Here is a 27,626-nt window from a genome sequence, read left to right as displayed (position 1 = left end):
CATGCATTACTTTCTTTTGTTAAAATTCAGTTTAAAATGATTGAAGCAGTTCTACTGATTTGCTGAAATTCTGAACAAATAATAAAAGAATAGCTAATTGTATAGGAAATATACTCACATGCAAATATAAAATATGGCGTATTAGAGCGTCATCAACAGCAAAATTTACTTTCTTACTCCTATTTTCAATCGTGTTCAAATTTACTGCTTGAACTTGTGGATTGAGTGAGATAATAATAATAATAATAATAATAAAAATAACAATAATAATAACAACAACAACAACAATAATACTAATAATACTAATAATACTAATTTAAAACTCTCTCTTTTCTTCTTGATCTTAATATTAAAACCGTTGTCGTATTGCTAAAAGTTCATCGGGTAAAATCATTTTATGAAACTGTTATAATTTCATTTATATTCTCTCTATACTTTGATTGAACTTCTTTGTTTGAAAATTTATTTTCATAAGTCCGAACCTAACAGTATTGATATTTTCCTGCCACCATAACATGCTAGTGTAAGAGGTGTAGTACTAGTGTACGAGGTGTACTGCTACTGTAAGAGGTGTAGTGCTTGTGTAACGGGTGTAGTACTAGTGTAAGAGGTGTAGTGCTAGTGTAAAAGGTGTAGTACTAGTGTAAGAAGTGTAGTTTGTGTAAGAGGTGTAGTACTAGTGTAAGAAGTGTAGTGCTAGTGTAAGAGGTGTAGTGCTAGTGTAAGAGGTGTAGTACTAGTGTAAGAAGTGTAGTGCTAGTGTAAGAGGTGTAGTGCTAGTGTAAGAGGTGTAGTACTAGTGTAAGAAGTGTAGTGCTAGTGTAAGAGGTGTAGTGCTAGTGTAAGAGGTGTAGTACTAGTGTAAGAAGTGTAGTGCTAGTGTAAGAGGTGTAGTGCTAGTGTAAGAGGTGTAGTACTAGTGTAAGAAGTGTAGTGCTAGTGTAAGAGGTGTAGTGCTAGTGTAAGAGGTGTAGTACTAGTGTAAGAGGTGTAGTACTAGTGTAAGAAGTGTAGTGCTAGTGTAAGATGTTTAGTACTAGTGTAAGAGGTGTAGTGCATTTGCTCTACTAATTTTTCTGTGTCATTTGTGTGATCTTTTTGACAACTCATTTAACTAGTGGAAGATTTATGACTTCTTCTGAAGATAACAAACAGTGACAAAAAACAACAATAAAGCACACACACGCACACACACACACACGCACACACACACACACACACACACACACACACACACACACACACGATGCATGTGAGTGCAAAATTATCAGTTTTCTTGTCTAGCCGACTGGAGATTGGAAAATAGCTTACCAAGTGGGACAGGAAATAAAGAAAAGAAGAATGTCAACAAACTTAAAAGTAATTTTAATGTGTAGACTCGATATAAATATAAATAATATTCAACGGCTCGAAAATGTTGAGCATGCCGTGCATGGCGGCATGAGCAGCTTGCCCTCTTCAAAAAATGGTGAAGCAAAAACATTTCAAAATAAATCTGACACATCGATATGTAAACGTGAGCATTGCACTTATGTCTTCAAACAAAATTGTTTATTTATTCAAACCATAGTGTTCATTTATTCAAACCATAGTGTTCATATATTCAAACCATAGTGTTCATCTATTCAAACCATAGTGTTCATTTATTCAAACCATAGTGTTCATCTATTCAAACCATAGTGGTCATCTATTCAAACCATAGTGTATATCTATTCAAACCATACTGGTCATCAATTCAAACCATAGTGGTCACTGATGTCACGTGAGTAACCTAAACTTTCTAACCATAGTGTTCATCTATTCAAACCATAGTGGTCATCTATTCAATTGTCTCTGCAGCACGTATTTAAAAAGAATGCGTTTCTCATCCGAAACATCAGTGACTACACCGGTTTAAATTCATAGCTAAAGTGATACGAAAAAATTTGAGCATGTGCCCTCCCGTAAATTTATTAGAGTGTAAAGAAATAGCTTTCAAAACCTTTAGACTTTATAATAATTTAGTGACGTTTATATCATTTAAAGGATACAGGTTAGTGGCAGGTTATTCAAAACGTTGACCTATAAGCAATTATTATAATGGTATCCATGTACTCATGACAATGATAATGATGTAAAAATACATGTTCGTTTGAACCACATACATGCTGAAATCTCCAGCATACAAACGAAGAAAAAATACGTATGCACAACACTTTGTTCGTTTCTCCCATTCATTTGCAAGAAATAGTAACAATAGACAACATTTGGTAGAAATGTATTTAAAGTCAGTCATATTTTATTTAACGCACAAAAAAAAATTAATAAGACATTGCACATTTTCTTCTTACAAGTCATGCACAAAACCCGTAACACGAAATTGAACCTGTTCCCTATACAGAGTAATCGTAGAAACTAAAATCTTAAAATTAAAATTTTATCCATAGAGAACTACATTCATAATATTAGGTATACATGTGCTCAGAACTATATTCATACAATTGTCTAGCAATGTATTAAGAGATATCTTCATGCAATCGGTAGAAATATATTAAGAATTACATCCATACAATTGAGTAGAAATGTAGTAAAAACTACTTTCATACAACTGGTTGAAATGTATTAAGAATACAGTGAGGTGTATGTTGATGTACACACAGAAGAGAAATCAAAATGCATATTTAATTCGTATTCGCTACAGTCAAAACTTAACCACTAACTGGATGTCTACACTCTCTTACTCAAACACGAGGACAAAAGCGTTGCAAGATAAGAACCCATGTATTTCACACAGGTACGCTAAAATGTGGACAATTTAAATATAAAATCACTAACATGATCTCATTTGCATAAATGCTTTTGGAAACATTTGCAGTTTTTTGTAGGTTTCATATTCTGTTTTTTAAAGATAACTTTTTAATTTCTGGTCTTTTATTTTCCTCACTGGCAAAGCTATGCCATATTGCCTCATCAAATATCTTACTGCTTCCACATTTGAATTAGAAGTCCATGTTTTAATAGTAACCCCATTCCCCGTTTGCAAATGTAATCTATAATAGTGTTTCTTAATAACTTCACCAGCAGCAGACAAGGCACAGCAGAGGGTTTTGCAATATCCATTGGTCTGTTTTGCATGTGATTTATCTTAGGAAACCCAAAGATTGTGCAGAGTGTTAACAAAATACTTTTTAATCTCAGCTGAAAGCAAACAAAAATAAAAAGGTCAAGAAACACGTCTTAGGACTCACGAGACCCGACAAAGCCGAGGAAAACTGTCCAATTTCAAACTGGAGTGGAGATCGAATCACTATCGTCTCAGTCGACTTTGGGACAATGATCGCAACACATTCTGTACTGTCACACTGTGCGATGACATTAGAACTATTCCGATATCTGATTCACTTGGCAAATAGCGCGTGACATATTTTCCGAAATACTTGCCACACATATCTGACACTTTAGGTGCGAGTTACAAAGATGCTAACGATGGAATATATAGCTTGATAAACCTATATGTCGGCATTTGAAAATGAATCTTACCGCGAATAATTGGAGTATATTTTTATATTATCAGATATCAGGGTTCTTTTAACAGGTTAAAACTTTTTCCATGCATTTTTAGGAAAATGTCATACATACATACATACATACATACATACATACAAAGTTTAAGTTTACGCTCGAATGGAAAATCGTTTGCCAACCCGAACAATATTTCATTGTGAGTTCAAACTTCATGATTTTAGTGATTAGAGGAAGAAGCTACATTTCCCAGAAAATCTGACCTAGTTTCAGCACTGAATTCATTGGCTTAACGTTATGAGGTAGTGAACGACTGTCACAAATGTTGCACTTATTAAGAAATTGACAAAATGGAATCCAACATCGTGACATTAGGATGTAATTTTGATGAGAACAATTACTAACTGAGAAGGCTTTATTGATGACAAATTCACTAAGTAAAGACTTACCCCCAAGATTACAGATATTTCTTACATTCAAACCCAGTTTGAAGTCAAGATTATGCCTTATAGTGGTCTGTGAAGTTATGAAGTTAATGATCCTTACAACATAATTTTGAATAGGGTTGGGATTTATATCAGCGAAATGTTTGTAACTCAGGGGAATCACACCCAAGTCAAATTCTAAACTCGATTCTAAATCTTACTTGAAAATGTTGATTTTGTCAATTTCGTGTAAGAAGGAACGGCCTTAGCAAACACAGGCCCCGAGTTGCCTAGTGGTCTAAAGGGCTCACCGTTACGGATCACTGCCATCTCTCCTCTGTCTGCGTGGGTTCGAGTCTCGGATTCGGCCAATGTGGGTATGTGAGAAAGCTTGCCAGTTGCTTCTCGAGGGTCGGTGGTTCTTTCCGCGGGTTTCCCGGTTTCTTCCGCCACCATTAATACTGGCCGCCATGTATAGCCTATCGTGTGCTGAAAAATGGCGTTAAACCCTACAACAACAACAATTAGCAAACACAGGGTCCGTTTTGGATCAACAAACTTAAACAAGGTTTATGTTATATAGAACTTCAAAGTTTCTTCCATCGCTATAAAATTACATTCTCTCGATATATATTTTAAAACATTACTAACGCACGGGGCACTTGTGAGGGCGGGGCCCGATTGGACCAAATCGGTCCAATCAGCCTAAGACCGGCCCTGCGAGTAAGACTTGTAACTCAATTGTAGCATGGAACTCTTAACATGAAGAGAAAAGCTTCATGAGAGAAGCACCTGAATGAATATATTTGTTACTGTAGTTACCGTAACTTTATTTGTACGAAAACATATATGCTTCTTTTCAATTCAAATGCCAACTACTCTTATAATTACATTGAAGACATAATCATATGTATTGATTCTATGCTATTTCAACCAGCTTTCAAATCCAACTGCATTACCCTTTTATACCACGTATCCATGGCGGAATGTTTAGGTAGATACGTTTGAACCCTTGACGATTATAATTAATAATGACAAAATTAAAGGAAAGCGTTAAATGATTATATAAACGACTGAATTAATACATGTACTTTCATGAATATAGGTCAAGACAATATATATGTGGTAACTACACACACACACACACACACACACACACACACACACACATACACACACATGTATATATTACAAAAGTTTGAATATATGTTATGCTTAAACAGCGTTCTACAAGAAAAACAAATGTCATAGTTTGCATAAAACCGATTGTGCTATGCAGAAACAGTACTAAATCCGATTCTTACATGCATTCGTATATTCAAGTACAATCACGTGTCTTTCGATAATAATTAACATTGATATGGTGAAACTCATAACGAAAACCTATTGTTAATATTGCAATAAAACTGCAATGGCATGTCTATCAGAACTATAAATGGACGATATATAACAGTTTAATTTTCTTTCTTCCAACCTTTGTAGGCAATTCATGTTTATATGAACTACACTACTCTAGTAATTTCTTTTTGTACACCTTGATATAAAATGCTCGAGATTTTATTTCTACCTCGATCACAACTGTATTCCATGGAGCTTTTGCGTGCCAAACGTTTTAACAAGCACTGTGTTTTCTTAGCTCGACTGGACGCTAACAAAGTTTCCGTAACAGTCTTTGAAACATCGAATATCATAGCATTATACAAATTAATACAACAAGTAAGTACAGGAAGAATAATTATGCTCGTAAGTTAGCTTGATTTTTGATTTAGACGAGTCGATTAAACAATCAAATTTTCAAGGCTTAAATATAGAAGAATTTTAAAAAGTTAAGAAAATAAATGAAAAATAAAATATTCTTTACAACGAATATAATCACTAAAAAGCTGCTAAATGGCAGTGATTACCAAGATTCAAACCGGAACAGCTGAACATCAGTTTACTCCTCAGATTAGCATAAATGAAAATGTATAAGATTCAATGCGAATACTAGTGAAATTTAATCCCCAAACCATTGATGAAACGTACGTTTTACAAGGTAGAGTTTATGTAAGTCCATTATCTGTGTCCACTTCCAAAATAGCATACTGGAAGGATTGCATCCAGATGTCTGTGCTGGAATATAAAGATCCATAGAAATATTTAAATCATTGCTCTTCAATAACAGCTCTCTCAAGCCGCAGTAGAGTTGTGCACAGTCATATATGTGCTTTTAATCAGCCTAATTTCAGCAACGTTTGGCTCTGACAATGATTAATTATGACACTATTATTAAAATTAAAAATTAAATTAAATTCATATTAAATAGGAATGAATTATCATGGCGTTTGTTTCATCACTGCACATTTTCAAGGTTATATGTTGACAATGTTTCTACATAACAGATCTGTCAATCAGTATTAAGCTAACTAAATTATAGCTATTGTCTTTTGTAGCTGGCATGTTAAATGGTTTCGGTATCTGCGTTGTCTTCCGACGTGTAAACACTTGCAAAGTAGCGACAAATATGTTGAATGCAAATATATATGCACAAAGAGCTAAAAACCATTGAACTTCGGCAAATTCAGTTACTATCCTTTCCAAGACATCATTGCAGCTACACTCTGAGACGTTGTTGGTTTAATATCAGGCATTTCATTCGTCCATCGTGGTGTCTTGCATAGCACGGTTTGTGATATACTGATACGCGGTAAAGACAATGCATATGTTTGGTATTGATTGGCACAAATGCACGCATACTCCCTTGTACAGACCCCTCGGCCCCTCTGACCTAAACCGAGATAAAAACAAAAACAAAACATGTACATCAAATTTGCGAATAAAAATATATCATCAACATCAGAACGCGATACTGAGACTATGGCACGTCACTTCATTACAAAATTATAATGAACCTGACCCGTGGCAATCCCTAACCCAAATAAAATGGGCCTGTTCCATACCTAAGTTTTGAGCCCTACCATGGGTACAGTTACTTGGTCTTGATGTATACGATTAACCTGCTGATGGCCGACGAGACTAGACTTTAAAGATGTATAGTTGTGTACCCTTTTGGGCGTCTGAAATGATGGTGGATGGTGCAAAGGTGAACGGGGTGGGTGGGGATGTAGCCCACATGTGGTCTGATTACCCGTCCTACTTCTGGGCCTTATAAAATCATATCTGTGTTAATGAGATAATGTTAATACAAAAGTTCGATCCGATTATGCTGAATGTTTCAGGAGGCATGCAGTTTACATGCAACATCCAAAGTGAAGCTGTGAAATTACTTGACAAGGTCTACAACTCTGTGGAATTGGAGACTTAACCCCGCGAAGGCACATATGTGTTCCTGAGACTATATAAACATCACATTGCAACATGATATGTTTAATTGTTTCTACTGGTTATAAGAACCCATTGCATTCGAAATTTAAAACTGGATGCAAAAGGACAATAACTCTGTAAGATTAAAGATGAAAATCAAACCTTTACAGGCACAAGTGCGTGCAATATACAATTTCTCAACAATAAAGCATCATTTACATGCAATGGTTGCAAAGACGGAGATATGTATAATTTGAAAGGAGATTAATATATAGCTCACACATCTCGATGCATGGCACTAAAAATGTTCTGCCTACGAGGATGCCTCATGGAGGGAAGCATATTATGTCTCCCCTTTAAAGGTTTCATTTGAATGAGTAACTGTTTCTAACTATCTGTGTTTTTTCAATAAACATTTTAGTACATGTATTTAAATTGATGGGTTTTGGTAAGTAATACAGGAAAAGCAATCTGTTCAAAGTTTAAGGGACGGTCTTGTTGCTATATTTCAATCGTAAATCTGAGTGGGGTTTTTGTTTGTTAAGAAAGCCTGTAAGATACACGTATTTCCCTTTAATGTAACTTGAAGAGTTCAAGAAGCAGGCCTGTGACGAAATGTCACATATCAAGTTCCCAGCTCGTTCTAACTGGCTCCAAACTGGCTCTTCCATACCTTACTTGTAGTCCTCCTCCAAGGTAGGTTAAGGAGCGCGGTCTCACAGTAAAAAATATTTTGTAAGGACCATTTATTTTTAGATTGACCCAAAATCGATAACTTTCTTCCTTATCTATGTGTAAGATATCCACATACTTTGGAGAAGGTTAATGAGTGAGAATTGAACATTTGTTGCATAACTATTTATTTGTATTTCTGTCACAATAACCTTTGACCTTTTGGCCTTTAAACCAATAAGCTGGTTTACTGTATAAAGTACAAAACATCTACAAAGTTTGGTCTCAAGTCTCTGATGTACAACTAATGTTATTGTGCGTAAAACTCTTTTCTTATTTATGTTGCAGTAATCTTGAGGTTTGACTGTATTCACAATCTCCGTTACCCCAGCTGCAAGTTATCCACAAAGCTTGATGGCAGCAGATGTTAGTTTATCGTCCGGAAAAGGAAATGGAGACATACCGATTCAGTTATATCATAACATAAGTAGATGTTCAGAATAGCAACCAAGTTTAACAGCAATTCATTTAAAAGCTGCACGACATGTTTTGTTCACATTGTCTGACTCTAATTAAAATCAGATTCAAGACAAAAAGTGCAATAAGTCCAGTACTAACTGTGGTAGCAAATTTATTTATTTATTTATTTATTTATTTATTTATTTATTTATATACACATTAGATCATGATGATATCATTTTAAACGTTTCGTGCTAATTCATGTAAAGTTGAGACTAGTGTCAAGGTAACTAACTGAACACTGTGAGACCAGTTTTATGCTAACTCATTGAACACTGCGAGACCAGTTTTATGGTAACTCATTGAACACTGTGAGACTGGTGTTATGGTAACACATTGAACAATATGCGACTGGTGTCAAGGTAACTCACTGAACACTGCGACCAGTTTCATAGTAACTCATTAAACACTGTGCGACCAGTTTCATGGTAACTCATTGAACGCTGTGAGACTGGTGTCATCTTAACTCATTGAACACTGTGAGACTGGTGTCAAGGTAACCCATTGAACACTATGCGACCAGTTTCATGGTAACTCATTGAACACTGTGAGACTGGTGTCAGGGTAACTCACTGAACACTGTGCGAACAGTTTCATAGTAACTCATTGAACAGTGTGAGACTGGTGTTACGGTAACTCATTAAACACTGTGAAACTGATTTTATGGTAACTCATTGAACACTGTGCGACAAGTTTCAGGAAACTCACTGAACAATGTGAGACTGATTTCATGGCAACCGCATTGCCTACATGTTTACATCATATCAAACTATAAATCAAATCAACAATAACAATTGCAGAAGTGCGATTTGGTATAAAAGGAAATAAAAACAATATGAACCAAATTTCACAGCGATCCGTCGAAATCCACTGGATTTGTTGCATTTACAAGATTGTTTGTGAGAGAGAGAAGGATGTACGAACGGTCACAATGAGTCCTATATACTATTGCATATATTATATTAAGTAAAACAAGAAATACTTCGGTGGGTCAAAAAAGGAAACTTCTTCCGGTTTTGGCAATATGCACACGTACTGGACGTGAGAATTAGCAAGGAGTCATATAAACTTTGGCTAGTGATGATGACCTTACTTTAACTGCAACTTACTTTATCGTTTGCTTGACCACATCCATAACTCCAAAGTAATTTCTATGCTGGTCCTGAAGTCGAGTTCTTATCACATTCAACGGATAAGTCACCAACACAGCTAACGACTTGGAGATTGCGGGGAATGTGAAATATTCAGTGACTTTTGACTGAAATGAAACGATATAAATAAATTGACCATTACATATGCCGCCAATGTCATACAAAATCACACTTCAAAGTTTATTCTCTTGGAAGTACAACAACATCCCACGCGTCATACTTGCAAAACATAACACAAAACATTAAAATTGACCCAGTTGTCTTTGTCACTGACATAACTGTTATACCCATGTCTTACCAATCTTATTCACGTGAAACAATATTCTCGTTCAATCAATTTTCACGTGCAATCAAGCTATCACGTGATTCCAGCAGATCTCTGCAATTTAAATTGCTCCATTAATCACTGTTATCAATAGAACGTGACCCGGACAAACTTTGTACAAGCGAAACTACAAATACATTTTTCTCAGTATCACAAACCATCTCTAGACATTCTGTCTTGAAATCATTGAAGACAAAATTATTTGATACCGTTAAAAGGATATCATTAAACGTCATATAAAGTTGGCGTGCTGAAAGCGTGTATCAGTAAGCGAAGTAAACTGTCATTGTCAACGTGCAACATGACTTCATCACAACATCACTATAAATTATTACTTCACTTCATCTAACCAATCAATAAAATCATTTTTTCCCAAATCTTGGGAAAGCCTCATTCTGGAGTTTCACGTTTGGCACCAAGCCACGAGAACTAGACTAGTGTGACAACTATATTGCGCACATTTTACTTTTTCTTTTTATAGAACAATTTTGAGAAAACAACAGGCAGCATTGTTGCTGAATTTGATCCTCTCAGCACAATCTATGACACCCCCCCCCCCCAACAAACAAATGAAAATTTGAATCAACTTGAACTAGGTACGTTCCATATTCCTTGCTACTTACAAGTCTAGTGTCCACAGTTCCGTGTATATACTGTGTACTGCTGTATTTCCTCATCTCTTCGTAAATCATAAACTGTATGGCACCATGTGTGACCCCAAGTACACCAGGAATAAAACCCTAAAGGAGAGGATTAAAATAGCAGTATGCATTACGTACCTTTAAACAGGCGGTGTTTAGGAAAACATCATGAAATAATCTAACTATAACCATTTCTGATGATTTTGACTTATGTTTCAGACGTAAGTATACATTTTTGTATACATTGTAAACGTTTATTTAAGTAAGTGACATATGAAACAGTAAACTTGCATTTGTTACTGCAACACAAATAAAACTCATTGTATAATTTTTATTCTATCTTTTGGAAACCTCTTTGCTTTGAACTATCAAATAATTCTGGAAACGTTTCTTCAACTCAGTGTTTAATACATAGTGCAGTTGATGCTTAGGCATCTCTTCCTTTCTGGTGTTTGACGTTTCTGTTATTTTTTGTAAGCATATCATGTTTCAATGTATTTAACCCCATTGTGTTAATACACGATGCATGAGTATGACACATTTTAGAACATCAATATTAGAAATCCAAACACATATTAGAACACCAAGACACATATTAGAACACCAAAACATATTAGAACACCAAACTCATATTACAACAACAAACACATATTACCACATCAAAGTCAGATAATTTTAAACACTTCAAACTACTCTTTGGTTCGTTAACTATTTGCTGAACTGCTGTATACTAAATGTGTCTATTTTATGATTGGACTACCTCGGTTTTTTTTTTAAGGTTATGCCAAGAAAGTATCATCCACCATACCGCAACATACGTCCTCTCTCTTACTCAAGCATTTAACATTTACATTAATGAATGTAACAGGAACGTCTATGTCATTTTACAGTCTAATATAATTGCTGGCTTTCTTCAATGAAAGAAAATGTTTATACCACAAATATAAGGGCAATGTGCAACTGAAGAAATAAGCATACATCTAATGATACTTTCATTACTGTGTTGCCCGTGGAAGCTATTAAGTGCATCGCTTTAAAATGGAGTTCATACCGCATTACGCAACAGTTGCTGCAAGACAAACAAAACACGAACCTTGAAGAGTCCTCGTACTCCTTCCATATTATAAATTTTAAACAAAGCATCAATTGTTCCTTTGTATACGTCTTTTGCAGTTCCTGTTGCTGGCTCGTTGTACTGAAGACAAATTCTTGTCTTTGCAACCGAGAGAGGACTGGTGAGTGTTAAGGCCAATAGACCTGAAACATAAAGAAACATCTACTGATAAGTGACTACGCTAATTGTGTGAGCAGTTTAGAGATAATCAAGCGTTTGGAGAGGAACTATTTATCCTTTGTAAGTGGAGCAATTCAGTGCTAATTGTGTCATAATAGCTCAGAGAAAAGAGAGGTTCTTCATTCTGCCCAGACCAGCCCGTGCTGACCGCCAAGGTGTGTCTTGTTGAAAGCACTTTCTTCAATTGCTTTGACACATAGAAACATAGAAACCTTTCACATTTTACTGTTAAACATTAAGCAATCAATGACAATTCACCTCAGTGGCCTAGTGGTTAGAGCGTCCGCTGCGGATGCGGGGGTCGTGGGTCCGATCCCTGACAGAGTCATACCAAAGACATACATATTTGGTACTAGCAGCTGCCTCGCTTGGCGCTCAGCATTAAGAGGTTTGTGTTAGGACTGGTCGGTCTGGTGTCAGGATAATGTGACTGGGTGGGACATCATGCTACATGTCTGCAACATGATGCCCCAGTGCTAGACACCACTTTACATTGCCACACTGCAGACATCGTAGCGATATGACTGGAAAATAGTTAAAGCCACGCTAAAAATCTAAGTCACACACAGACATAACACACATTCTGTCCAGACCTCACTGTGCTGACCGCCACTGTGTATCTTGTTAAACGCACTTTACTTCAGTTACTTAGAAACAGAGAAACCTTTCACATCTTTTTGTTAAACGTTAAGCAATGAATGACAATTCACCTCACTGGCAATAAGACAATACAACCTTGCAAGTGTTTATGCAGTGTTGAAAATAATTGTTTATTCACTTGCACTTTACTTCGCCATAACACATTAAAACCTTGCACACGATGCAGCGTTCAAACTTAATCAATCATAATCCTTATCAAAATTATAAGTATAGGACAATCACGGAGACAGATCCTATATATTCTTTTGCAAGTCTTGTTGATACCTGTGTCTGTGTGTGTGTGTGTGTGCTTTGGATTTCTAACGTAGCTTTAACAACTTTTTCAGTCATATCACTACGCTGTCTGCGGTGTGGCAGTTTATTGTGATGTTTCGCACTGGGGTATCATGCTGCAGAGATGTAGCGTCATGTTCCATCCAGTCACATTATCCTGACACCAGGACGACCAGTCCTAACAATAACCTCTCAGTGCTGAGCGCCAAGCGAGGCAGCTGTTAGCACAATATTTGTAAATATATGATATGACTCAGCCGGGGTTCGAACCCGTGAACTTCCGCATCCGAGGTGGACCATCTAACGACTAAGGCCACCAGAGCTGTCTTTATACATGTAATAAAAGTTCCTGTTTATAGCTCTTAATCTCTTTACAGCAGACGCCATGTTTTTCGCATGTTAAATCTAATTTACACCTACACCAATAAGACAACTAAATGAAAATAATCATTATTGCATATTTTATTACACGATTAACCCAACAAATATATCAGATTGTTTTTGCATCGATGTAACCCACATATAGCTGATGTAAACAAATTACATAGTATTTTGGACTTGTTTACGCCGCCTTGGCTGAAAATTTATACAAATAGTTACATAGGGCTTCTGCATTAATTGTAAAGTAACCTCCTAAGTGGCACCCCATGGTGGGCAACCTGCTTCACCCCAGTCCTGTCCGAATTGTTCTCAACAGGTGAGACAATCAGCAAAACAAAAAATCAATGGGGCACCTTGTTTCACCATATAGTGTATTATCCGCCCATCCCTAATGTGGGGTTTGCACATTATTTTTTGGGTAACGGTAATTAAGACGAAGCTCATCATAGTATGCACTTAACTAACATATCGTTTTCATTGTCCCTCTCACGTGCATGGCTCTAATAACGGTGATTTCCCTTTGTCTTTACTGAGAAGTCTCTAATTTGGAGGTTCCTACTCTCTCCGATATAGTCATGCCCGATACAAAGAATGTGAGATATATGTTTTGAAATCCATTTAACTCACAAATTAAGTAGTAACGAAACTACATTTAAGCAAGACACAAGGTTTAAAAGCAACTATAATGTTCGTGACACATTTTACCGGCAGCTCACCTCTCGCAAGGCAAGCTATGATCATGACACGTGAAACTTAAAATTTGATGTTTTTAGATAGGTAAGTTTCACTAAAGGAAGAATATCCTTATGCAGCGTGTAAAATGTCGAATATAGTGCACAAAGTTTCCCTTTTGACATGTTCGTGGTCATTGGACTGGAACGCATAGTATGAGAGACTGTGCTATATGTAAAACTCAGTGCAGACCAAGTGTGTTAAATGTAGATCACAGTGTCCGAACTATGTAGTACTTCTCATGACCGTAAAAATATATAAAAATATATTACGTTCGATAATTCTCATTACAAAATAAGACGGTAACAAGATATTATCTGCAAACGAAGAATATTTCAACATCAAGATTATTTCCTTTTGCAATAAATTACTCCTGAAAAATATTGTTCCCAAATGTTCTACGAAAATGGTAGGTACTGAAAGCATTTCTAATCATAATAACCCCTACTCCCTATGACAACACGGATGATATCGCTTGTTTTGATCGATTGACAGACGGACGGATTGACAGACTGCCCGACAGACAAATCAAATTTATAGGCCATGGTTTCTGTATTCAGTTTCTTTCCCTCTTTTAATGCTTATTTGCTGTTAATTAGCTAGTTTTTTTCAAAGCTTATTCAAGTCCAATGGGTCGCAGGCCATTGGTCTGATATAATGCCTCGTGAAACTCAAATATACCAAACTTCTTTGTCATCGAGTTATTGTCAACTGAACAATGCTTGAGCAATTCTATTTAACAATGTTATATTCAAGATAATTAACTATCGTATTGCCGTCAAACATAAATATGTCACGCTGGGCTCTCGGCAAAAATTCTTTTCAGTTCCATTTGAATAGAAATTGATTTATTACACTATTATGTATTTATGTACGATTCAATTAAGAATAAAGTTCTTCAAACATACGTACTTGCTGTAATTATGGGAACAACCGCTTAAAATAAAATCTATGACTAAATACACAAGAATGCAAAATAAATAAATTATATTATTCGAACCGCTGGATCCTGGTCTAGCCCGAAGCACATGGCGCTCGCAAGCTTTCCCCATTCTACTTCCGTCTCGCCCATAACATTTATTCAACATTACAAACACTATAATATATGTATGAAAAGCATTTATTTCGACAACAAGTAAACATAGTACCAGTAACAAGTCAGTATGTATATAAGATTACACATGTATGAGCAATGGATGTTGTGATCAGGTCTTGTGGATTTAATCTGCAGGGTGGGAGTGGAGACGTGAGTTAAGGCTTATGTACGTAGTTTACTCCAACGTTCAAATTCAGTTTGCGGAAATATTTGAGAATAGGGTCTGAGCAATCAACCTGATAACAAGGACTTTATAGAACACAGTTTTGCACCTTTGAATCCCTGTTATGATGTATGTAACAACAACAATAACAATAATAATAATTAGTAATAATAATGATAACAACAATTATATAATTTCATCATCATGGACCTGAATAGCTCACTATATGTCAGTAAATAAATGTATGAATAGAAAATCTTACAAGTCGAAATATGAAAGGTAACATTTGAAAATTCTAGAAAAGATCTTTAACACTAATAGCCGAAGGAAAGAGCTCAATGCTCTTAAAGTATAGAATATACGCTTGTTATATAAACCGCATCTTTAACGAATGTCCAATAATTCCTCTGGACAATCATTACAAATTTTATTATTCAAGTCCACACAATAAATGTGTATTTCGGGGTGCATATAGATACACGCGACACAAATGACGAGGGCGAGGGTTTCTTTGACCTATTCAGACATTTTCTGTCCTATTGTTCCACTGATCACGAGGTTTCCTTGACCCATTTAGGCATGTTGGTCATATTCCACTATTGACGGAGTTCCTTTGATTCATTCAAGCATTTATATTATATCGTTTTGGACTGTTGACGGGGCTTTCTACCGCATTAGAGATTCATCAGTTTTGGAAATAACGTTCAATCCTATATTGTTTAGTTTTTCTGGCATTGTTTAAAAATCACACTCAGTTTATCGTTCGAATTGGTAGGCCTTGCACAAAATAAGTACCTGACAGGGGAGGTAGAACAATTTGAAAACGTAAACCTTCACAAAATCCATCTTTTCTCTTTTCAAACTTTATCTCCTTTGAGGTGCATACACATCCAAAACTACTGAAGCCACCTGCTCATCTTCCTAAAATGTCATTTCAAACATGACTGTCATGGCGGAAATAATTCGAGTTTCAAGAAGAATCAGTTGATGTGCAGATGCCCTAACAGACGGATATTACCTACTTGTAAAGTGTCGAAGTTTGAAAGCATTGAACCTTAAAGTTGAATGCACTGAGCATTAAAATTGTATCACATTTAAGCCAGAAAAATCTTTGTGAAGGATCACTTCGACCTTTCTTCTTTTCTCCCCCCGCAATGTCAGTGTTAAACTTGAAAGGCCACCCTCTACGACTCATTGAGATTTGACCATGGCATCGCAACACTGTCCTGAGAAAGTAAACATTTGAGCTACCAATCATAACCGTTTGATATGAACCCATGTCAACTAGTCATTTCAAAGGGAAGCTGATTGCGACGTAGGTCAGAGATTCTAGGTTATCCAAAATCTGACGAAAAATATGATTATCTGGAGAAATATTTAGGAACCGCTGAGTACAATTGGTCAGAGTAAATTAAGGCGTACACTTTTTAAGAAATGTGGATTTAAAGTGACGACCCTGGTTGAAATTCTTTAGTCCGAAAGTTCCTCTGAGAGAGGAGAAGTTTGGCTCCTAGGAAGCCTGAAAAGAATAGTGCTTTCCTTGTTAAACAAGAAAAGAGGACCAGGTGGCTGTCTTGTAAGAAAAGACAGGTTTTAGTGCTAGGACGAACAATTTCTGAAAGAGAACACCATTAAGGTACGCAATTTTAATTTTGCACGTAATTTCCTATTTTTGATTGTTTTATGCAAATTTGTTTGATATGACTAGGATCCATATTATGCATCATTTATTCAGTATCATGGAAATCTGTTGATGATAGAGTTGTTATGCAATTTATCTCTTTAACTTTACAGTTACTAGTTCATTGATAGAATTGACGGATTGTATGTGATCCAAATTTTCATATGTGTAGGGTTGCATAGGGTTATATTAAATAATGACCTTTGTTTGGATGATACTGATTATCGTGAGTTAACGATAATCACATGTTTATTTCTGATTTTGTAATGTTTAAATAATCTTGTAGAGTATGGATTGCTGTGAACTAGAATTTTGTGAATTTTAGGCAATAGTAATCGAGCATGTGGTAACGTAGGTACGGTAATGTTAGATACACCGCTCACGTGTTAGTTTATGGTCGGTCGCTGTGAAGCGAGAGTGGTGATCTATCGAATTAGGTCAGAATTTATGCAGTGTTTGGATAGCTAGTTATGCTTTTGAGTAACATAAGTGAGGGAATTTTGTTTACGTATAGAAAGTGATCCGGATAAAGATTTAGGAGTAATTTTTTTCTTTAAAGAAACGGTTTTCTGGGAGAGACAGGACAGTAAGAAGACGGAAGTCAGAAGTCCGGAAATAAATGACATGTTCAGAATAAAAGACTTGAAAGTTCAGGAAGAGATGAGGCGTTCAGAATAGTAATACTAGAAAATCGGAAGACGTGATACACGGGTCGCGAGAGGAAGGTGATGCAAATCCGTCGTGGACATTTCTCTCTTTTCACCACTCGTTATTTTGATGTAATAAATCCAAATTAGACACTGCTATTAAATTGTGTTGATATAACTTAGATTGAATTGTAGTTGCCGCTATTATTTTCCTTGATTAAATTTTGTTATTTTCTTGTCTAAGGGGACTCGCATTGCATTATTTCTTCCCAATAGTATTGCTCAGTTCTCTGTTGATGTTCTATCTATCAGCTCACACTGGGCCATATAATCGAGGGAGGTCATCCCCTAGATAACGCTAGCCAAATCCAATTAAACACCCCTCTTGTTAAGAGAGCGACATTACACTACTTACCAGCTTCACATGAACCAATAAATTCTCTCATCGGCCCAAGGGCTTGCTTTGCATCTGCACCTTGCATCAACGCCTTTTTAACATTATAGCTAGAAGAAAAAAAGAAAAAAAAAAACAACAACAGAATGTCTTCTTTATAATTACCTTATTTTCAGCTAACAGTATTTTACAGTAATGAAATGTATTAAAATGTTCAGCGTTATGTAACTGCTAATAGATGACAGTTGTATTATGCCTCTGTAATTCGGCAGTACGTTACAACTGATATAATTATCAAATGATCCGCAACTGAAAATGCGCCTCTTCCTGTTTATACAGAGACTGCCAACACAAACGAAACTCTTCTCTAAAAACCCGAATTAAAGTGCTTGGCATTTCTCATTTAGTTTCGATTCTTTACTCGGGTTTTCCCTTTTTCATTTTTTGTTTTTCTAACTCCATTTCACTTTATGATAGGATATGTGTCCTGTGTCAGATTTACATATTTAATATGATATGCCTTTACTCTCTAGTTTGAAGCCTCTCTCTCTCTCTCTCTCTCTCTCTTTATATATATATATATATATATATATATATATATATATATATATATATATATATATATATATATATATATATATATATATATATATAGATAGATAGATAGATGGATAGATAGATAGATAATGTTTTGTGAACAATGCAAACGATGACCGTATGTTGACGCAGCTTTTTTCCAAAACTCATCAATTTTATTATAAATCCTTTATTAGAACGTTCACCAATTCAGGTTGAATGATGATCGGGCTGCCCCGATGTGAAAGCAAAGAGAGGAACACGAGAGACAATACTACAGTGGAAATAGTGTTGCCTCTTTGAACGAACTACTTGCACAATACGTGACACCCATTCCTTTCTGCTTTCAGAAAGGATGCAGACGTCAAAATGCTCTAACTGGACACTAACAAGATCTGCCCTTGACTTCAGACCGAATCAGTATGGTGGATTATCTTAGCAGTTTAATTCAGTAGCTTATTATCATAATCATATACAGACTTACATAATACATACTACAAATATTACAGGTATGGTGTGTGGCTATCAAATGATATACGCACAACTTTAAACAAACTCAAAATCAGTAATTGTCTAGAGCTGAAAAGAAAAGGATGGACAAATATACACACTGTTTGTAATAAATTACCATATAATTAATGCTGTATCTCTTATTTTATACGCCTTAGAAACAAATTTCGGCGGCGAACATATTATTTGCTTATTTCTAAAAGTTAAGAATTCGATGCACTTGTGTCTGGATGGCTTATGTCAAATGTGATTTAGAATTAGATTTATACGCAGGCTAGTATACAAAGGACTTCCTAAAATAAAGTGATATTTGTCTTCAATATCATTGTCGGCACAAAGAATACAATATCATTCAAGTCTGCCGATTCCACTGCTTCCATATCTCCCTGTCTCAGTTCTCATATCATGGTTAGACACTCGGAGTTTTGTCCCATCTGATCAATGTTTATGGTTACGCGAGCCTTTTAAATCATCTCCCTAAGCCCAAGTTGGATTTTTATAATTATATACAGTCCATTGTTAGTTTTATACAGTTAGTTGTGAGTTATATAGTCAGTTGTTAGTTAAATACAGTCAGTTGTTAGAATTTAGTAGTTTATTAATCCAGTCTGATAGAAACTGTTTAAAAACTAGAATACACTTGGAGCAATTGACATGATCTGGAAACATCCACACTTCACTAGGAATGTTTATCCCTAAAACCCATCCCCCAGAATCTGGCAGCATAATGGATTTTCAATATGGGATGTGAACTCGGTGGAAACATAATGGACTTTCAGTATGGGAAGTAAACTCTTTGGCAACATAATGGGCTTTCAGTATGGGAAGTAAACTCTTTGGCAACATAATGGGCTTTCAGTATGGGAAGTAAACTCTTTGGCAACATAATGGGCTTTCAGTATGGGAAATACACTCTATGGCAGCATAATGGACTGTCAGTATGGAAAGTAAACTCGATGACAGATTAACTCTGAAAAAAAACGTGTCTAAATATGAAATTCGGCTAGTTCATGGGTAAATGGTTATAAAGAGGTACCTCAGAGGTCCATTCTCGGAATAACTCTTTATTATTTCTATAAAAGACCATCCAATGCTTCGATCGGACATATGTTTCTACTAAGTATTGTCATGAGTGAGAGAGAGAACGATCAGACAGATTTAGTTATGTATCGAGGTGGAAACAAGGTGCGATTAAACTCTAAGTTGAAATATTTACAAAATTATCATTCAGTCTGTCATGTTCTTCTAGGGTATGCTATGTCCATTCCAATGTCTGCTTCCGCCCCCACGTCATCCAAATCTCTAACGCATTTTCTGCATTAAATGCATTTTAATCAATTTAATTGTTTACCAAGCAGTATTTACTTATCGGTCTCCTGTTAATTACCAGATTAACAACAGATCAGGAACACCGCATGAGGTTGTTACATTTTGGGCTCGTCGATCATGCTTTGAATGAAATCCAAGTGGTTAGGTTAGTGTCGAGTGGATTTTATTTCCAAACACCCGTGTCAGGACATTTCCGAAGTTATGCTATCAACAATGATCGCCTTACAAACCTAAAGACGGCGACATACATCAAAACAATCATTTTTACCAACTACCCGAGGCTAGGTTAAGGACATAAATGTCGGCTGATCCTGGATACGTAGATTTTACGATTAAAATGTCAATGAAACATATAAAAAACAACAACAATATTTTGTCCTTATTTGACACAAATGGCTTCAATTAGCGGCGGAGCTTGCCCAAGCCGACTTCGAGATTGTCTCGGAAATCGGACATGTTAATTTGTAAATCTCCAATATATATCACCAAAAAATGATGTTTCTTAATAGACGTTTAATGCACTCGTGTGTAGCAGACACACTCGCACATATTGAGCAACATCATTTTTTGGTGATGTGAGCTTAGTCGTTTGGGAATATGGACTCGTGTGTGCAGGCAAGGCGATGGGTGCCGTTCACCCACGGACCTGGGTTCGAATCTCCGTAGAGTACGAATTAAAAATTTTCTATTCTGTAGGATGGTATTATTTGTATTGAAATATTAATTCTGCCTACTATTATCAAACCAAACATTCTTCTATAGAATCCAGGGATATGATATTACTTTTCGTTCTGTCTGGTGTATATTTATAATTATCTATAAGAAATTATATATTCCTTGATTTCTTTCATAGGAATCCGGAATGACGTGTTGTGATGTGATTTGGATTTTTAACGTAGCTTTAACAATTTTTCAGTCATATCGCTACTATGTCTGCAGTGTGGCAGTTTATAGTGATGTCTAGCACTGGGGCATCATGCCGCAGACGTGTAGCATGATGTCCCATCCAGTCACATTATCCTGACACCAGGCCGACCAGTCCTAACACTAATCTCTTAATGCTGAGCGCCAAGCGAGTCAGCTGTTAGTACCATTTTTGTAAGTCTTTGGTATGATTCAGCCGGGGATCGAACCCACGACCTCCCGCATCCGAGGCGGACGCTCTAATTACTAGGCCACCAGAGCTGAATGGCTGTGTAGACAAATGAGAATTAACTACTAGGTCGAGTACGAATTATAAATTCTCTAACACACACACACACACACACACACACACACACACACACACACACATATATATATATATATATATATATATATATATATATATATATATATATATATCACTAACCACACATCAAACACAGGACCGTGAGGGGAGATCTCTGGCAAAGATCACAAGGGGGGGGGGGTACCAGCCTTAGACTGTTGTTTCTTGTGGGAAGTACACAACCTAAATCCTTCGAAAATGGGAACGTCAAGGAACCATCTTGGGTCCCTAGACCAGTAACAAATTAGGAAAATCAACCAATAAATTCCAAAATAATATCTAAATATTTTTTTAAATCCGAAATTCTTTTTTATTTTTTTACGGAAAAAAAACACTACAGACCTTTAGGGGTAACACGAACGCATATAAAAGCCTTTATAAATTTCGGAAACACGGGGGTGGGGTGGAACACATCAGTGGTTACCATCTAACATAGCTGGGAGCCCACATATAAAGTTATTTTCGATATATTATATTGAGAGCCAATCTGTTATATTCTAAGGAAACCAGTCTTGCAGGCAGAGAAGGTGGTCTATCAATATGGGTTTTACGTGGCTAGATGGTAGGAAGGAAGCAACGAATGAAAGAGAGATGGAAAGAGTGAGAATGAATGTAAAAAGTAGATAAATAACATGAATAAACTTATATACATACTTTCGTCGGACTAGAGAGAATAGATTATAATTTCTTATTGTCCAGGGGAGTAACAATGATTAATTTAACTTTCATAAGTGTATTAACTTTTCTTTTTTCTACAAAGTCGCTGAAGAAGAGAATTTTAAATCTAGTTATCTGAGAGCAGGTACATAATTGTAACAGATGCTAACATGATAGAAAATACTTACAAAAAGAAAAAGAGTCCCCAGGAAATTCCAGTACCTAGTACATTTGGTACAACTCCCTGATACAGTCCGATAACTCCGTTGCTTCTGTATATGGAATGAAATCCATGCAACGCCCCATTGTACTGAGGCCGTTTTGCTGCTCCAGTACCCTCATTAACTGGAAATAAAATAGCACTGTTTAATACTGCCAACCCCAAAAAATGATCTGTCGTAAAATAAACGAACATCTTTAATCTCTAACAGTCTTCTACTCAAAGTCTTTTTTTCTATTCTTAACTCCGGTCCACAAAGAAACCACATCAATTCTTTCTTAGAATAGGCTATAGAACATACAATATCTGCGACGCAGTTCTTATTTTCATTCGGTAAAATATAGAACTTTGTTTCTGTGAAGAATGGATTATATTCATATTAAATACTGGCATCAACACAACATCTTCTAAAAGCACAAAATCTGTTTGATTACATATGGGAAAGTAAGAAAAATCTGCTTGGAACTAACTCCATTTTAAAAACAGTATTATACCAATATTATTTGTTCACCAGATCAATGAGGGGACTCAAAAGGGCTGAATTCCAAGAAACCCTGATAAAAAATATAAAAACCGACCAAAAAAGAGCTCTTACAATTTCGGAAAGCATAAAAAGTATAGTATCACTGTGTATATAAGTATTTGTCTAACATACCGGTCATCATACAGGCAGACATACATGCGTAATATAAGGACAAAATATGACCTGCAGAAACAAACACCACTCCATGTTTTCAGTTTATATGAGGGATACTCCCCCAACCCCCATCTCCCAGATAGGAACCTGTCTGACCATACTCCTGTCAGTGATTAATTTTGCTGGTGGTGATATGGTGTTGGTGTATCTAGGGGGTGGGGTGCAATGTATATTCTACATATAAATATTATATATATATATATATATATATATATATATATATATATATATATATATATATATATATATATATATATATATATATATATTCGTTAGATAGTAAAAAACATGGTGGTCTTTTATTTTTACAGACATAATAAATTAAGCAAAAGCCAAATTCAAACCAGCTCGATTGCCCGTCTATATTATAGCCATAGCTTTCATACCAGGCCTATCATGCTTGGTAAGAGTGTATGCACAATGCTAACTGGAGGGATGGCAAAGCATAGCGAAGATGCCACTTAAAGTGGTGAATAAATGAAAATAATTTAATACCTGCATATACGTCTGTATGTTTAATATCATTATGTCCAATTTGAACATCAATGTTTCATTTACATTTATTATATCATTTCTAGCGATCTCTTTAACCAAGGCGTATACGTACAACAAGGTATGTAACAAGTTTTCTTTATGAAAAAAGAAGTCCCCGTGCATCTACAATGATAGGCATTCAATTCGGGTAAGACTTTCACAGATACGAAACAAATATTAGGACTGTACATGGTGACCAATAAATTAACTCAAATGATTAAGCATCTCAGTCTAAATTGTATATAATTGGTTTCCATTTTATTATAATTTGCGTGAAATAAAATAGCTGCTAACTTAGGTGCCTGATAAGTACATACTAGAGAAAAGCGTATTTATATCTGGCATGACAGAGCGACTGATTAGCATATAGTCGGAATATGCAAACAAAGCCTTTGTCTGCAGGCAGTTGTTCAGTGACTGACCAGTGAAAAGCTAACCGAAGTCAATAAACATGTTTCCATGTGTTTAAAGCGACTGATGGAAGTTATGAAAGCGAAAGCCAAGAACAAACAAAAAAAAAAAAAACTTACTGTAGCTTACATGCGTTAAATATTTTCTCTTTCGAGCTTTTACCAATAAATCCTAAACTTTCATGTGCAATATAAGCTAAGAATTAACATAACTTCGGTGTCTATGTTGTGCTGTTTTGTTTAAAAATACATTTATAAAGCCTCCACATACAATTTCTCAAATTTGTTTCATTAAATAGACAGAAAACCGGTAAACGAGATAACATGGGAAGTGCAGTTGTCTTACAGAGTACGACGTCCTGCGCAGGCTGACTAACGCTGTGCAGCATCATAAAGGTTTGTTTCAATACGGCGCGTGCGCACTCTACGGAAACAGTTCTTTCGATCAGGAAAACGAAGGAATATGTGAGTCTCGGCTAGAACAGTTTCTGTTATAATTATGATCCGAAGCAGTTAAATATTTCGGACAATGCTAAAGGTCCAAATCTCCAAAGTGCTCATGAACATTTATTTAGAATAGTGACCTGAAATTTCCATCAAAGTGGCGAAGGATAAAACAAATACCGAGCAGAATTCAAGTTGTGGCACGCTGAGAGACAAAGATCGAATCGTTCAACGTATAAAATGAATATGTCCTCGTAAGTGATACAAATATTATCTTATTACGCTCTGAAAACACACCATTTTTTCCCGTTTGTTTATAGTTCGGGTGGGTTTTCGGGACGAATCACCTGCTGTTTGTTGCCTCACTTACAAGGACCGCTTGATTCAATGCGGTAGGTGACTATGTCGTTCCCGCAAGACGCACCACAAATTTGAAATAAAATGCAAATTTCAATTCTTATATAATTAATACAATAATATCTTTACAAAAATCACGTAGCTATATAAACATAATTTCAAAATACGGATCTAAACTTTAAGATTTAGTGAAGGTGAAGACTGAGTTTTCACTTTAGTCGAATGAGGAATCACTTTAAATATTCAGATCAAAATCTTGTATACGCATGGAGTAAATGCATATTCAAGAAATAGGTTCGTTCAATCAGACTCTTGGGTGGCTCCATTAGACCTCTGTCAAACGGGGTTCTAGCGAAAATACTGAGATTTTTTTTTTCTTTTCTTGAAATGACGAAGGGAGACTTTCCCAAAATTTGAAAAAGTGATTTGCTGGAATGATAAGATAGGATACCACAAACGTCATTGCGTTATCGAAATAAGGTCATGTTTCGCATACACAGGGACATTTTTGTCCTAAACTCCAGTTGGCAGTTTCACATTGACACCTTGCATAGTTGGTCAAATGAACGAATTGTGTTGCACTTTGTTCAAAGATGTCAATGTATAGTTTCCTGCCGTCCCCGTAGCAGCATAAGCCTGACGAAGTTATCATCGAAGGACACGAAGATTTTAGCAAAGGACCCGAATTTATTAGCAATGGACCCGATGTTATTAGCAAAGGACCTGAAGTTATTAGCAAATGACCCAAAGTTATTAGCAAAGGATTCAATGTTATGAGTAAAGGACCAGGGACGTTATTTCAACTTTTTTCGGCTGGGGGTGGGGGTGGGGGTGGGCATCAATTTTACAGCGGATGCAAATTCGGGAGGGGGGAAACTGCCCCTGTCCCTGCCCCTGCTTCTACCCTCTCCACATGACATCCCTGCAAAGGACATGAAATAACTAGCAAAGGACCCGATGACATTAGCAAAGAACCTGAAGTTATGATCAATGGACCCGATGTTTTTTGTTTTTGTTTTTAATCACACTCGTACATGCTTGAGATCACACAGATCGAACGCTAGAGGTCTCGCTGAACGAAACTATAATATGGGATGAAAAGTCACCGCACCTCTTTGAGATTTTGTTGCAGTCTTCGTTCGCTATAGAGTAACTACTTCCCATATACATAACGGAAAGGGGTTGACAATGAACAGGTATTATATGCGGTTTATTTAGACTGATGTGGTTTCTTTGGAATATTATTACCTTGAAGTCGAATTTTGACTAACTCTAGAGGATGGAAAACAGCAGTAGCCACCATTCCACCAGCTAAACCAGCCCCGAAATATTCCCACTGTACATAATGCGGTAATATTCTCCTCCTCACTGTTGTCGGGCAAGTCCCTCCTTCCACCACTTTTGAATCATTCTTCGCATAAATTTGTGTCGACATCTAAGAGACAGATCAGTTATACTGTATTTGTTTAATAAAAATTATTCTTAAAACTCCGCTTGAATTCTTGTCGTTAAATGTCCTGTAAGTGTAAAAAGGTGGCATTCTTCTTTCAAGAACAATTTCAGTACAACATATGATCACGTGAAGTCAATAATCCTAAAATATAACATTGATTTATTTCTTGTTCTTCAATCTTCGGGCTCATGAGTTGGGCCAGGTAGTGCGATTAAATTTAGAAATGACATTGGGCCAGGTAATGCGGTTAAATTTAGAAATGACCTTATCTTTATATCCTTCCCCTTTCATACTGCTGATTAAATATTTAACATACGAAAGACATCATAAAGTGTAAAATTATATAATGAGAACTAATGTTAGGTATGACAAATTCAGTCTGTTGAAAGAGATTGATAAATGATGCATTTCAAATTAGCCGAAATAAATTTTCACAAGATCATATGGGTAATTTATAGGCGATGATATCAAAATATTTCAATGACAATAAAGAGAAAATGAAACCAAAAATTTATCGAATAATCAAATTATACGATGACTACATAACTTTTATGAGAGATCGTGTTGTTCCAACCCATAGTTTAAAAAAGAAATAATCCTTGATTATACACTTCGCATTAGAATCTCAGGTATTTTAATAAGTAAACAAGTACAATCTTAAAGTATGGAAACAATATATATTTGAATATGCGAACAAAAACGAAATGCAGAAGTTGTTTTCCGTGGAAAGCCTCAGATCTATGTAATGAGAATTTAAATGACTCACTTTCTTTGACTGTAAAGGAGAAAATATCCACTTTTATGTACGCGTGATCGACATATTTCTTCAACCCGTTATTGACATAAATCTTTGCGTCGTCTGATATTTATATAGAACACTCAGCTATGGACCAGGAACCTTAAATCACTTTACCCTAACGTCCTCTGCAGTACGTTTTTCTAAGAAAAAACAGCGCACTTCTTTATAGGAATGCTTAAGGGGATTACTTATATTTTTTTATTATTAAGGTAAATTTAGTTTTGTTCTAAACTACATCTGTCTTTTTGTTGCAAGTTATATTTGAGCTCTAATAAAAACAAAGTTAACTATTTCAGAAGATTAAACTCTGTCTCCCATCCACACACCCACGATCAAATCTCCTCTTTGATGGATTTTCACATCAACACATATTTCTTTGCTTGCTTCCTTTATAATGTAACCCTAACTGAAATGACATTCATTTCTTCTATTACAAGACCTCAGCTGAAATGTTGATACGTAGTTTCTAATGCAAAGAAAGATCAACTGCTTGCGTGTGAGTGGGGTGGGTG

At 35.9% G+C, this 27,626-nt stretch overlaps 1 protein-coding gene across 1 annotated transcript; it reads right to left on the bottom strand.

The window, feature by feature from the left end:
• Positions 1–1,346: 1,346 nt before the first annotated feature.
• LOC149783936 (solute carrier family 25 member 32-like) lies at positions 1,347–27,192 on the bottom strand. Its single transcript, XM_089932072.1, has 8 exons — positions 27,082–27,192; positions 26,111–26,297; positions 22,389–22,545; positions 17,880–17,968; positions 11,631–11,794; positions 10,520–10,636; positions 9,530–9,678; positions 1,347–6,693 (listed from the first exon to the last, which is right to left on the bottom strand). Exons 2-8 carry the CDS (start codon positions 26,295–26,297, stop codon positions 6,558–6,560), a joined length of 999 nt encoding a protein of 332 aa, XP_089788198.1. The 5' UTR covers positions 27,082–27,192; the 3' UTR covers positions 1,347–6,557.
• Positions 27,193–27,626: the final 434 nt, after the last annotated feature.

This window comes from Sinohyriopsis cumingii, chromosome 14 (assembly GCF_028554795.1).
Source record: "Sinohyriopsis cumingii isolate HCF-2022 chromosome 14, ASM2855479v2, whole genome shotgun sequence".
Lineage (NCBI taxonomy): Eukaryota > Metazoa > Mollusca > Bivalvia > Unionida > Unionidae > Sinohyriopsis > Sinohyriopsis cumingii.
The sequence above is the reverse complement of the archived record's forward strand: the minus strand, read 5'-3'. Positions and strand labels throughout refer to the sequence as shown.